Source organism: Eremothecium cymbalariae, chromosome 1 (genome assembly GCF_000235365.1).
Source record: "Eremothecium cymbalariae DBVPG#7215 chromosome 1, complete sequence".
NCBI classification, from domain to species: domain Eukaryota; kingdom Fungi; phylum Ascomycota; class Saccharomycetes; order Saccharomycetales; family Saccharomycetaceae; genus Eremothecium; species Eremothecium cymbalariae.
Window position 1 is genome coordinate 457801 of NC_016449.1, and position 13641 is coordinate 471441.

A 13641-nucleotide genomic window follows, 5' to 3' on the forward strand; every position below is an offset into this window, starting at 1 on the left:
GAATCAGGAGCAATTGGAAATTACATTTATTTTTCTATAAAATTTATCAGGAACTAGAAACGATTAATTAAGCATTGGAATTAATTATTAAGTTTTTGTGTGTGATGTGTTTGTGCATCTCTGTGCTTTGGGATGATGAAATATACTATTACGATGCCTAATATAGGGTTGTGGGGGGTCGTCAAAAAATCATTTAATTTAAATTAAATTCTAATTATTAACACATTGCAACCCTGCGAATCGTGCGTCTTATAGTAGTCCTTAAGGTGGCAAAGTCTAGTGCTCTTTGCAAACTCTCCTGAAACGGTTTCCAGGCTTTTAGTATGGAAAAGAGATAAAATGCACCGAACGTAGCAATAATGTTAAAGCAAATGAATAGGACACAGATTATCATATTACGCCAAAGATGGCTATATGACATATTAAATTTGGCTAGGAAATCATCGCCTTTCGAGTACATGCAATAGTTGCAGAGTACATCAGAGTCAGGGTTAACCAAGTAACCGCCATGTAGGGCGATGTGTGGTGATAGAAATTCACGGCAGGTCTGACCCACAGTGGGTAAAGCAGGCGTCATTTCGTAGAGATGGCATTCGACATTGCGGTTATGCAATAGAAGGCTAACTAAACTGTCCATGAAGTAGGTATATGGTGATACCCGATAAATTAGCTTCCAAAATACTGGAATTATTGCAAATGGTTGAATAACCCCGCAAAAACATGACATTAAACTCAACGAAATGCCTGAAAACAACCCTGAAGTTTGCAAATCTGTGCAGGAAAAAGCCACTAAAAGACCGAAAGTGAGTTGGTAAAGTCCAAAGAGTAAGAAATTGAGTAAATACATGACGTTGGCAGAAGACGTCAGTGCTCCAGACCTGAGAGAGAAATAAAAGGTCAGATAAAATATCACAGCAGAAAGAAGAGTTGCAGGAAGTTCGACAATAAACTGGGCTACAATCATTACCGGCCAAAAAAAGGTATTCGCCTTCATCTCACGAGCAAGATACAACTCCTTAGTCTCTAGAGCCTTAACATGGATATGCCTTGCAAAAGGATACCAAACACATAATGATGTGAACACAGCAAAAAGAATATTCTGCATCGAAGCAATAGTTCCGTCCTGCTTCCAATATGTAAGTCCAATGAAGGACCCAATAATTCCTCCAAAGGCTACCTTTAAAAACAAGTAACCATTATCTCTCGAGATTAATAGGAATTGCCGCTTTGTTACCAATAATAGCTGCATAGGCAAGGAACGTTTAACGACAGGGTTTTGAATATACGATATCTTGGCAGCATGGGTCTCTAGGAATCTCCTAGCTTCCTCTACCAAAACCTTTTCAGAAGATTGCGCCCATAATTTAGCCCAGTCAATGGTTCCGTGAGTGTGCTCAACAGCATCCAGTATGAGATCGGCAGGATTCTCGTCTCCTTCACATAACATATCTGCAACCTTACCAAAATATCCAATTGCATCTCTGGAATATCCAAAGTAGACACATTCGCCACTGTTATTCAATATAACTACATTTTCAAAAGAGTCAAAGAGATACTTGCTAGGCTGGTGAAGCGTACAGATGATTGCAAAACCATTCTTAGCAAGTGTCCTCAAAACACCCATTACTGAGGCAGCCTCCGGAGGATCTAATCCAGAGAAAGGCTCATCTAGCAACAACGCCAGTGACGGCTTCGTTGAAAGCTCTATACCAATAGACAACAACTTCCTCTCTGCTGGTGACAAATCCTTGACCAACCTACCTCTGGATAACTTAAGCAACTTCGAAATTTTCTTGACGTAAGTATAATCTCCGTCACCCCTCAAACTACTTGAAAATTCCAACGTTTCTCCAACTGTCAGCAAACCAAGATGAATATCTCGCTGATAAACGTACGCATTATTATGACGAAAGGTGTGCTTGTCGCTGATAAGCTTTCCGTTGACCAACACTTCTCCAGTAACAAGACCCCGTACTATACGCCCTCCTAAAATATTTAGAAGAGTAGTCTTTCCGGAACCTGACTCGCCGATGATGGCGGTCAATCCTGGCCTGAAATATCCTGAAACGCCGTTAATAAGATGGCTTCCGTTGATTGCGTAGGTCAATTTTTTCCAAGATACAAGGGGTGTCTCCCTACCGAGAACAACGTCTTGCATAGAACTTGAATTAGATATCGAATGGCTCAAAATATCACTCTTGATAAACCGCTCATCAATAGTAGATCCACAGTCGCTGTCTGAACTAATCTCGTCAGACACATCTGGAACCTCATCTTCCCTTTGCTCGGCCTTTGCCTTCTGATCGCTTATAATAACTGTCAGGAAACTGTTCCTGCCTTTAAACCGAGTATAGTAGTCTTCAAATCGGTGTTTAGCATAGATCGGTGTGATGTATTCACAGCTCAATAACGAAGTCATGGCAAACCAAGCCACGACGCCTAATAGTATTGAGTAATTCCTTTTCGTGTTGGTGTATGAATACGACAAAGCCTCTTCTAGGTACTCATGGCCTCTGACAAATGCATGTCCCAACTTTGCACCGGACCAAGCACAAACTTTCTCCGACATGTCCAATTGATCATATTCAGGTCCGCGAGGTATTTCATTACCTTCACAATCCAAAACTAGGTTCACTAATTCATTCGAAAGCATCGTCTCCATTGCATATCTTAACGGGTTAAGATATGCAATCCATTTGAACAAAGGCCCGATCGATGGTAAAGGAATAACATAGGAAGCATGGGTTACGGCAACCAGAACTATAATACCATTGGCTACTCTGGCAATCCAAAGAGCTGGAGAGACATAAGCGACGGTTTGAAACACGAAGTACATTGAGAAATTCGTAAGCAATAACGTCGAAAAGAAGGTATAGAACCTCTGGAAATCATATTGAAAGTGGGCCAAAAAGTAAACCACCATTGAGAATAGAGATATCAACCCCCAATTGAAGGAGAGGATGCAAAAAGTACTAGAGATGTGTTCCATCCATGGCCTGTAAAGATGCAGCTTGGTCTGCTTTGCGACTACGGGCCTTTTAGCAAACGAGACAGGTATGTCTGCTAAACAAAATACAGTGAAGAATACCAATGTGACGAAGATTAACGAACTTCTGGAATATGAACCAATTGCGTTCCTAGGTGTATCATAGAACAACAATCCGAACATTAGGGATTGGATCAATACTACGGCCAACCGCATGGCCGTACAAAATCTGTTTGCAATGGTCCTTCTATAAGCACGTACAAAGCAATACTTAGTCACATTCACCATAGAAACAGGAGAATGGCTACTGGCAGCATGCTCCACACCATTGCACTTTTGTTCAACGTCTACAATAGATTCGCACAACTCCTTGTAATACGCTGAGCTAACCCAATATCTATGTAGATCGACATCACTGTTCACAAGCGGACTCCTCAACAACCCATGGGCAACTGCACTAACATATTCTCCTGGTAAAATATTCGGATCCCTGTAGAACTTCAACGATTGGAAGAATTCCAAACAATCGTCCAGAGACCCATAGAATACTTGGTATTCCCCAACTATCACCAAAATTTTATCAAACTCTCTAAAAAATTGTTCTCCGGCCTGCGTACTATTCACCAAATTTATTGTCTGCGTCACACGAGCCATCCGTTTCAAGCATTGAACAAAATCCAGTGCCCCAGATGAATCTAATCCTCTGGTAGAATCGTTCCAAAAGTATAAGGACCCTCTAGAAAGAAACGCCTCTATCATAGAGAGTTTCCTCCGATCGGTTGTAGAGATGCCACCACTTCCTCTCCCTGCCGCGACACATCCCTCGCTGCCCACTAAGGCACTACGGGTATGGCTCAATTTAAAATCGCTGAGCAATGTATCTCTAATTGAAAGCTTAGCTTGCCTTGAACACCTAAATTTGCAATCCACAACAAAATCAACTGTCTGTTGCACTGTCAGGTGCTCAAAATGGAGGTCTCGTCCATTGTCATAAATAATCTGCTGCGGATACCTTATCGCAAAATCTTGGTAACTGTACTCATTTACCCTAAGCGACTCTGCAGGTCTTACCATAACTTCGGAGTTTCCCACTTCTAACCTCCTTAGCACCTGCGAAGCTTTCTCCCCGACTAGCAAGATTACCTGTCCTCCCTCTGCCCTGAAGGTAATATTGTGGATCGCAGTCGCACCTTGATATTCGGCATCTCTCTTTCCCCCGCAAATGGTACTATCTTTTGCTGTCAAACACAAATCCCTTATGGGATTGAACTGCTCTGAGAGGCTGTCTAAAGCCATTGTAAAAGATCCCTTTACCTCTCTCTAAGCTCTTACTTTACACACAAACGCTAACTAACAGTAGATCGAATCAGACGATACACACGTTCTTGTTTGCTCCAGAGCAACTCTCTGCAGCTGCTATTACCAACTTTTATACATATCATCCATCTTGTTAATTCACGTTTTCAACTTGTTTCTTCCTGCCATCCCACAAGGTTTCGTTGTACTACTACTACAGACGAGCCTACTCAACTATTTTACACCACAAGAACTATACCACACATATATTTCAAACCAACAAAAGTGGCAAAATCAAGCCTGTTCATATATATCCACGCCGCCCTTTTTCTTTTAAACGATACTGTCTTCATCTTCTATATGTAAAGCAAGCCGCTAGGCGACAAGCGGCAGAACACAGAGCCGGCAGAACAGTTGAACGAAAAAAACAAGAACCTACTTACCCACTCCAACTCCCCAGCTGATATACTTCTCTTGGTAACACATCGCCCCGTCCCTTGTCTTTTTGTTTTCTCTTGTACTGCTCATCTCCAACAAAAGCCGTGTCCTGAAACTTTTTCAAAATTATCGACGTCCTTCCTTCTGTCATTATGCATAGCATCGCGCACCAAACCTTCTCCAAGTGGTATTGGCCTCTCTTGGTCTCAAATACCATACCTCTTCGAGCATCTTCTATAGGATATCAAAACATTTAACACCTATTTTCTTGCATAACAATTAAGGTCTAGAACAGCCAGCTCTCCCCATTGGGGTTTGCAGATTCCTATTTAGAGATAAGGTGTTGCCGGTTTTGAATTGAAGCCTTCACAAAAACGGAGATGATGCAATTTTTAATGACTTTCCATTTATGCATGTGTGCATGCAGGAATACTATTGTTCAATTATTCTTGCTATAATTACAACTATTTTTTATTTACATCCTTTACCCATTCTTCCTGAATGAGTACAATTATGTTGTTTTTAAGTCTGTCAGTCCACCTTTGGGCTGCTACTGCTTTTGTCGTTGGGGTCAACATTCTTAGGATAGCGGGCGCTTTTAAGTAGGCTTCGATCTTCTGGACCCTCTTCTTGTCGGTGCCGAGAAGCTCACATTCTCACAGCGACGGGGTACCAAGAGCAGCGCAAGAGGAGTTAGTCGCGAGTAAAAGGTAACAAACAGACCCCTCTCTCACCCCAGCATCATTCCACACAAACAGTAGCTGCTGTGTCGTTTTCGTCCTCTCCTTGAATAGCTTATGTGAGCACGGCGATATAGCAAAAGTACGCAAGCAGTGCGATGTACGTAACCATGGTAAACCTCAACCCCACACAAACCACCACCCATTAGAAAGCCTCACAGCACGTAACAGTGAAACAACGACTCTTAGACATTGGTCCTTCGGGATTCAAACAACAGAAAATAGCGAAATGAAGATGCGGTGACACACCCAGTCTCCGATATAGCAAGATTTTAAAACAATTGGCAACGGACGGCTGCCGCCTCCAATTGCTGGTTGTTGGGGTACAGGTGACTTTATGGATTTGATATTTGCCAAGAAGGGATTTTGTGAGGAGACTGAGTGGGTAGAGAGGTCACGATCTTGCAAATTCTTTTGTTTTACACATCCAGTAGTTGGCTAGGAAGGTACGTGGGTACCGTGGTTAAAGTGTGAGTTAAAAGCGTGTGCGATAGTAAATAGCAGTGCAACACAGTACAGTACCTCTTTTACTAAGATTAGATGCCTTCGGGTTGCAAAAGGTATCGTTAGACTCAGTGCCTACGCAAGATTCTTTACCAGGGTCGTTTGGGTTCTATTGACATAGGGCCTTGATTGTTCTGGTTGTGGATTTTGAGTGAAATTTTTTATTTTATTTTCATTTTTTAATTTCCTGGTAATAAAAGTGAAAATTAATTACGAAGTATTATTTTGCTATTGGATTTAAAATAATATAAATATGGTCAATTGATCAGGTTGAAGTTTGTTCGGTTGTATCTTTTGTTTTGTCATCTTAGGTTATTTTTTCTGCAACTCTAAACTGTTCTTCCTCGACATTAGTCCCTTTTATAAGTGAATTAGTGAAGATCTCAGATTTGATAGTCTACAGTTATACCCCGAATTCGATTTTAATATTTAAAAAAATGAAATTTACCGCTACTTTCCTTGCAGCTGCTGCTTTGTTCGTTTCTACTGCTACTGCAGATGACCTAACTCCAGAAGACATTGCCAAGATCAAGGTTTTCTTGAGCGATGTGAAGGCCAATTTCTCCGAGTACATGAACTTGTACACTTCTGGTGGTTTCAAGATCCCAGACAACTTTATTCCAGTGTGGAGAGCTATGCAGACTTACACTGATGAGTCCTACACCAGTTTGTTCACAAGCTTGAAGATGGACCAGGTTAACTCCGCTTTGACTGCCGTTCCATGGTACTCGTCCAGATTGGCGCCAGCTTTGGTCTCGATCGGCGGTGGTGGTGACGCGGGTCCATCTGCTCCATCCAGCTCTGAGGCTCCATCCAGCTCTGCGGCTCCATCCAGCTCTGCGGCTCCATCCCCATCCGCTGCTCCATCCAGCAGTGAAGCTGCTAAAAGTTCTCCAGCTGTCCAGACCTTCAATGGTGGTGCTGGTAACTTGAAGGCTTCCTTTGGTATGGCCGTCGCTGGTGTCGTTGGTTTGTTGTTGTAGATTCCCCACAGTTCTTCGGATCGACTCTGCTACTGTCGTTCGTGAACTTATACTTTAAGCTTCTGGATTAGGCTACCTGGTTTCAACTACTATTTGTGAGTTGTGACTTTTCTCGTGTGCTACCTTATTATATATGTTATACGTTTGAGGTATAGTCGTATTGTAACGTAGTTAAAAAATAAAAAAGTGAAGCAGTTTGAGATTGGTTTACGGTTTTGGTTGGTGCTGGTCGCGTTTGTTCCTCTGTTAGTTTCTTGGCCTATTCGTGGGTTCTACTATTACTGATTTGCACTAGTTGTTATATTATTTAATAAAAAATTTTATGCTTTTTTTATTTAATTTAATTATTATACACTATATTAAATTAAGTTGCAGTCTATTTTTGAGAAATATGCTTGTATTCGTTTGCTCATAATCGGTTGATTACAGCGCTGCTGGTGAGGAGGCTCCTTGCTCAAGCAAGTCTTTCCATCTGCGAACTTCTTCGTCCTCAACAACTTCTAGTACTACTGAGTTTTTAGATGATCTGCCAGATCCCCCGTCGCTCTGCAGTACGGCAGAATTATTGTCACAACCTAAACTAGAATTAGAATTTGCCCTTTCTTTATCGCCGCCATCGCTGTCAGAAGAGGAAGTGCTTTCATCAGTAGATTCAATTGCAAACTTCTTTGCAAACTGCTCAACAAGTCTTCTGGCACGCTCCTTTTCCAGTAGAAGATCCTTTTTTTTTTTGTTCTAATACCCTAGCCTTATCAGAGGCATTCTGTTGGTTTTTGTCTACGTTTTTTGCACTCTCCCTTGCCTTAATCGGTAACTCTTTACTTTTACTTAATAGTCCATCGGTCCAATTTCTGTTGCCCATCTTCGACTCTGCAGTCGATCTGGCGGACTTTGTAAACCCAGTGGTCTGATTTCCAGTAACACTTTGGCTACAATGAACGGTTATTGGAATCTGCTCCACTGCTTCTCGTTTATTATAGCTAGGACTTTCAGCTTCGGTCATCTTTTCTAACCCAAGCTTTAAAACCGCAACGTTTGCCCCGGCCATTTCAAACCCGAGTACCCTTACGTCCTCTAATGGACGTTCTAGCTCAAACTCTCTGCGTATCTTGTCACAAGCGCTCTCTATTAGCAACACATATCCGTCATGTGACAATGTTATATGGTAATCTTGGAATTCTCGCCTGGCTAGCTGTTTCCCGAACTTTTCAGTATCGATATCTCTCACAACCTCCTCCAATATCTGGTCCTCCCCTTCTTGTTCTTCGTGCCTTTGAACATAATACTGGTTCCCAAAGAAGTCAGATATCACATCATACCGTGGCTCATGCACCTTTCTCCGCTCTCTGCGTTCCATCAGTCGCTGACGCACAGCCTCATCGATTGCCTTTGCAGATACTGGCTTATATAAGGAAATCACATATTGGTCTTTTTGTTCCTTGACATCGTAGTTCAAATCCCCAGATGAATTATAACACCTACTCATTCTATTCCGCCTTGGTTCTTCCAAGCATCTTCTTTTGTACACCGGTCTTTGTAAAGCAAATGGCTCGAACACACAACATGGAGAGTTTCTTAATCCAAACATTTGGTCTTGCTGTAATTTTTTTTAAAAACACTGGTATCCCAATCAATTGAACAGGTTTTCCTTTATCCATATAACTGCCATAATTCAGATTGTTGTAAGCTAATAATTCTCACTTCGATACTTATATATTAATGCAACTGACGATGATGAACTGTCATGCCAGCTGATAGCTGTAACAAAAAGTTGTTCCGTCACCTTCTTCAGAGAACCGCCGTAGGAATTGTGCGAGAACAATACCGAACCTTCGAGAAATTTGTCACATCGCAGAGAAAAAACGGCGCAGGTAGTCAATGTTCCAAGGCTTCTTTAGGAATTATGACATGTTCTTAGTCATCGTACTTCTCGAAGGGTTTCCGTGCTGCAATCACGTTTATTGAGAAAGAACCTTTTAGGTTTGTTGTGTGTCGTACGAGAGAGATGGAAACAAGTTTTGAAGACGTAATGTCGTATTAAGAACATTAAAACTAGAAGAGAAGAAAAGAGCTGTAGTATTATGTAATATCTAAAGCAGAGTAGTGCTTTGAATTTATACTTGTACAATGACCGGTTTGAACTAATGAGTGCATCAAACTAGCAAATATTAGAAATATATTGTATCATTACAAAGTAACGCTGGTACTGTCATCCGGTGAAATAATCCATAAGGAAGCAGAAGGCACCCCTCCAAGTTATCAGTCTGAGTAATGATCTCAACCATTTGGGGCGAACAGCATATAGGGCTATACCACAATTATCACCAAGTAGATCATTTCGTTCAGCATCCAACCCTTGTCCTCTTTTTATCATATGTCGTATGAGACAGCCACGCCAGAAGTTGGTCAGTTTAATTTTTTGGCAAACGGTTTCTCTTTCCAAGTTTTTGCACAGCGGGCCAACTGGGCCTTCAATGAACTTCCATTGCATAAAGAACCATCTCTGTCTTTTGTCGTTCCAAGGGTATTTTTTATCACCCCAGTGGCCTTGGAAATATAGCCAATCAGTTCCGATTCTCTTTTCGGTATCGCCGTGGGGAGTGGCAGTGCTCCCATTATAGGTGTAAGCGTAAAAGTTCATAGCTGGATCCCACAAAGTACCTCTATCAGTGAAGTCACTCAAGGGACTGAAAAAGAAGGGGATGTCATGAGCATATTGTCCTATGGAAGGATAATTGGCATGCGTCCCACGAGCACTAAAGATCAAAGGTCTTCGCACGACGCTTTTTTCAATTTTCCCATCAACAACCTTCCAGTGATCCTTCTTTTCTACAGCACTATATAGGTATCCTCCTCCGTCACTGTGGGCACTCATCCATAAATATTGCGGCTCACCATCCCAATACCTTACAACCGAGTGTTCCCAGTCCCCAATATGATTACCCCACGGTCCAAAACCCGTTACAAACGGCCCCAGGTTAAACGGGTAGAAATAGAACCAGAATGCATCCACCCATCCATTCCCTTTATCGACAACAATCAAGTTCGCTGCAGCTTTGGCAATGTACCCGGTACCGTAGTCCGGCTTATCCCCGAAAAGCCATTTCGGATTCGTTGTAACGTCATCTAATGAGGTGAGATACAGGTTTTTCGACTTTTCACCAGTTATATCGGAAAAATCAGCTTTGATATCCAACGGCCCCCTCTTAACTATATTCCCAAGTTCATCACGTAATTCAAAGTATTGTACATAATCCGCAACATCCCCCGGCAGATACACCTCTTCACTGTATAGATGCACCAAAGGACAACTATCAACTATATATTGGGGAATCTCCCCATCTTTGATTGTCCGTTCAGTAGGTTTTAGAACTTTAGGATCTTTAGGCCACACCCCATTAAACTTCCTTCTATCTGATGCTTTGGGACCATTCCCCGCTTTTATACGGTAGTCCCGCTCCAAAACCTCATTATACTCTATCTGCCTATCCGTGGTAAAACAAAACACAACCAAAAACCATGACTGGATAACTATGAAATTAACTATAACGCTCTTCATCCCTCTTCGATGTGGGCAACCAGCTTGGAGAGTCCGCAACACAGCAAAATTCTTGTTGGATTTGGTTCTATCAATTCGAACCGATAAAAGATTCCAAACGGTTCACCTATGAGTGTAAAAAGTCTCTCTATGTTGCTCTCTCTACCCATGCGTTTGAATATGTAGACTTTAAATATATGTAGATTTAATACTTTTCATATGCAGAGCGGCCCCTGACTCTCCATTCACATGCTAGTCGGTAAACAATTGCACACTCGATCCAATGTGATCACGTGACCTAAGTAATATTTGGAAATTGACCATCGTGGGTCTGTTTGTAAGTCTTCAACCACTCACTAAAGTCCAATAGGGTCTGAGAGCCTCTTAAACGTTCACAATGGTCCACCGCATCGTGCCTATCTATTTGGAGATTATTGACAAGGTAGATGTAGAATTCAACGATGACCTTACGAGATTTATATAATGGCTCTTGTCCGGTAGTCTTTCTCCAAACCTTGCCATGTTTTTGGTTCATGGAGTGTATGCATTCGTCGTGGAATCGCTGGTTTGGAGTAAACCATTCGAGAATTACTTCTTCAATGGATGTGAGATTTGGTTGAAGCCAGAACGTGTTTTCGGTGGGTTTATTGTTGTCGTTGGCGGTAGACTGTTTGTCGCTATTCTTTGATAATACTTTGGAGTTGCTTTGTTTTCTGGAAGAAGAGGAGGATGATTCGGAAAGGGAGGATTTAGTATCTGGTGCAGTGAGTAAGTTTAAATTTTGTTGAATATTGCTCATGTTGCGTTGAATTTCGTCTTTCACTATATCACGTATTTCTGTGCGCACTTTATCCAATATGAAACTGGTGGATTGCATTGCTTGTCTTTGGACCAGTTGCTGGACCAAAACTTGGAGTTCTTCCATATCTTCATAACCTTCGTCGTCTCCTTTATCACCATCGCTATCGTCATCGCCGTAATTTTTGTTATTATTGTTATTATTGTTATTATTATTATTGTTGTTGTTGTTACTATTGTTATTACTACCTTCATTGGTAGATCTGGTGTCTGCTGCAGCCATGGTATTGTGTCTTATACGTTTAACTGATGCTTCCTCGGAGTGCGCATTAGGAATGCTGTTCAAATTACTAATTTTTCTCTTTAATGTGGACTGCAATGAGTCTAGCTCTGACTGAATCACAATTTTATTGGAGCGTCTAGTTTCAAGTTTATCAAATAATTTGGCGAGCAACTGAAGAAGAATGGTAAAATTCGACAGTGTTTGATCTTTAACAAATTGTAATGTATCTTTACGCAGATCCACATCGACATGTGCTTCCTGGGCTACAGCTGCTACCGTTATTGGTTGCTTTTGTTGATCTGGGACGACGTACGTCAAAACATTTGAGGGTGAAAGAGACCGTGTGGCAGCGGAATCTACATTACTGATTACTGATTTGGAGGGAACTTCTATCAACAACTGTGTAGGGATCTGCATAGCGGACAAAGAGTCAGAATCCATAGAGTTTAGAAACGCAATTAATTGAGGTTTCTGGAAAAGCGGATCTTGGAATAGGTCATGGCTTCCAAAGATGTTGTACAGTAAAGGAAGATACTTAAATATGACCTTCCGCAGCAAAAGCATTACTTGTACAAACTGTTGAGCGGAGCTCACTTCGGAATACTTCTCAATATCAGGGAAAAATTCGTAAAGCAATGGATCTTCAGGAACATCCAAAGTAGGCAGCTCACTTTGAAGAGAGTACTTATTCATACCTAGGATAAAATCTCGACCAATGTTATTCAAAAAGCATGGATTACTACTATTCTCACTCACTGGGTCTTGAACTACAGGAAAAACTGGCTCGTCAAATCGTGTTTGGAAATATAGCCGTTTCTTATAAGGCAGCTGACAGTATTGGAATACAGCAGGATAATAGTTTCCAAGTGTCTCTACCCTTGGGAATTTCGTCAATGACTTACCTCTAATAATAGGCAGCTCTTTCCACAGCTCCTGTTTAGACAAATTCGGAAATCCATCACCACGATAGTGCTTTTTAACCCCATAGAACCTTAAATGAAAATACACAGCCAGTGTGAAAAGTGGACAAAAAACCACATTTTCTTGAGGTAACAATGCCCATCTATTCCGAATTACGAGCACCGAGTCCTCAACAACCTGAAAATCTTCAAATAACCAGGTCTTGCGCTCTTCCAGCCCAGCATTCGTATAGTAATTTAATTGAAAATCCAATAGCCATTTGAGCTTATCCTGACATGTCTTGAAATACTTGTCATTCAATGAAGGCGTTTCTGAATTCCACAAATTGACACAAATCTTCTCGAACTGCAGTCGCCCAACGTTTCTATTTTGTATGACTGATTCTTGCTGATACAAACGAATAACGTTATCCAAATATTCTTTATCCATACTTTCACCCCCCATCTCTTTGGAAACAAGTCGCAGGCAATTTACAATCGATTTCAATTCTCCGACCCCACTGCCCCCAGCACGCCAAATATCTTGCAAAAACCAATGAACCCGTTTTGCACTCGCCCATACCTCCCCATTCGATCCATTACCAACATCCAACTCATGCTCTTCACACCAATCAAGATATCGTCTCACATAAGATTTATACCTGTGTACATCTCTAGAAGAGAAACGCGCATACACCTTATCCAGTTGCGATTCCATTTCCTTTTATGCCCTTCCGTGATTCCAACTCAACTAACCCACCTTACACAATTAAATATGACAATTACAATCTAATAGCAGTGTCCCAACTACTTCAAACTTTTACGAAACGTCCTTCTAATTGAGGAACCAAAGATTGTAAAATAAGATGGTAGCAGTTTAATGGAGATTTTTTGAAATGAAATGGACCTCTCAAAACTTCGTCCTCCATGACACTCTAAATCCACCATCATAATCATATTTTAAACCATTAAAACTCATCCAGAGTGGGAGAATATTGTGCATTTGACGATATACTATGGTTCTGGGGATCTGATTATGTTTCTTGAAATATTAGGAAAACCATTTTCGGTTTTATCTTATCTCTTGGGCAACATATCTTGGCGACAGCTCAGTTTCATATAAAAATCCTGCGAGTCCTTCTCTATTCCACCACTAACTACCATTAAAAAAGCATA

At 41.3% G+C, this 13641-nt stretch overlaps 5 protein-coding genes across 5 annotated transcripts; 1 reads left to right on the forward strand and 4 right to left on the reverse strand.

Moving 5' to 3' along the window:
* Positions 1-217: 217 nt before the first annotated feature.
* Ecym_1222 (uncharacterized protein) lies at positions 218-4282 on the reverse strand (the record flags this gene model as incomplete). Its single annotated transcript, XM_003644238.1, has 1 exon — positions 218-4282. The coding sequence occupies one exon, from the start codon at positions 4280-4282 to the stop codon at positions 218-220; it is 4065 nt and encodes a 1354-aa protein (XP_003644286.1).
* Positions 4283-6401: 2119 nt separating this feature from the next.
* On the forward strand, positions 6402-6947 carry Ecym_1223 (SRP1/TIP1 family protein; the record flags this gene model as incomplete). Its single annotated transcript, XM_003644239.1, has 1 exon — positions 6402-6947. The coding sequence occupies one exon, from the start codon at positions 6402-6404 to the stop codon at positions 6945-6947; it is 546 nt and encodes a 181-aa protein (XP_003644287.1).
* A 679-nt stretch (positions 6948-7626) lies between these two features.
* On the reverse strand, positions 7627-8535 carry Ecym_1224 (uncharacterized protein; the record flags this gene model as incomplete). Its single annotated transcript, XM_003644240.1, has 1 exon — positions 7627-8535. One exon carries the CDS (start codon positions 8533-8535, stop codon positions 7627-7629), a length of 909 nt encoding a protein of 302 aa, XP_003644288.1.
* Positions 8536-9156: 621 nt separating this feature from the next.
* On the reverse strand, positions 9157-10506 carry Ecym_1225 (uncharacterized protein; the record flags this gene model as incomplete). Its single annotated transcript, XM_003644241.1, has 1 exon — positions 9157-10506. The coding sequence occupies one exon, from the start codon at positions 10504-10506 to the stop codon at positions 9157-9159; it is 1350 nt and encodes a 449-aa protein (XP_003644289.1).
* Positions 10507-10783: 277 nt separating this feature from the next.
* Positions 10784-13183, reverse strand: CBF2 (Cbf2p; the record flags this gene model as incomplete). The annotated part of the gene is made up of 1 exon (XM_003644242.1): positions 10784-13183. One exon carries the CDS (start codon positions 13181-13183, stop codon positions 10784-10786), a length of 2400 nt encoding a protein of 799 aa, XP_003644290.1.
* Positions 13184-13641: the final 458 nt, after the last annotated feature.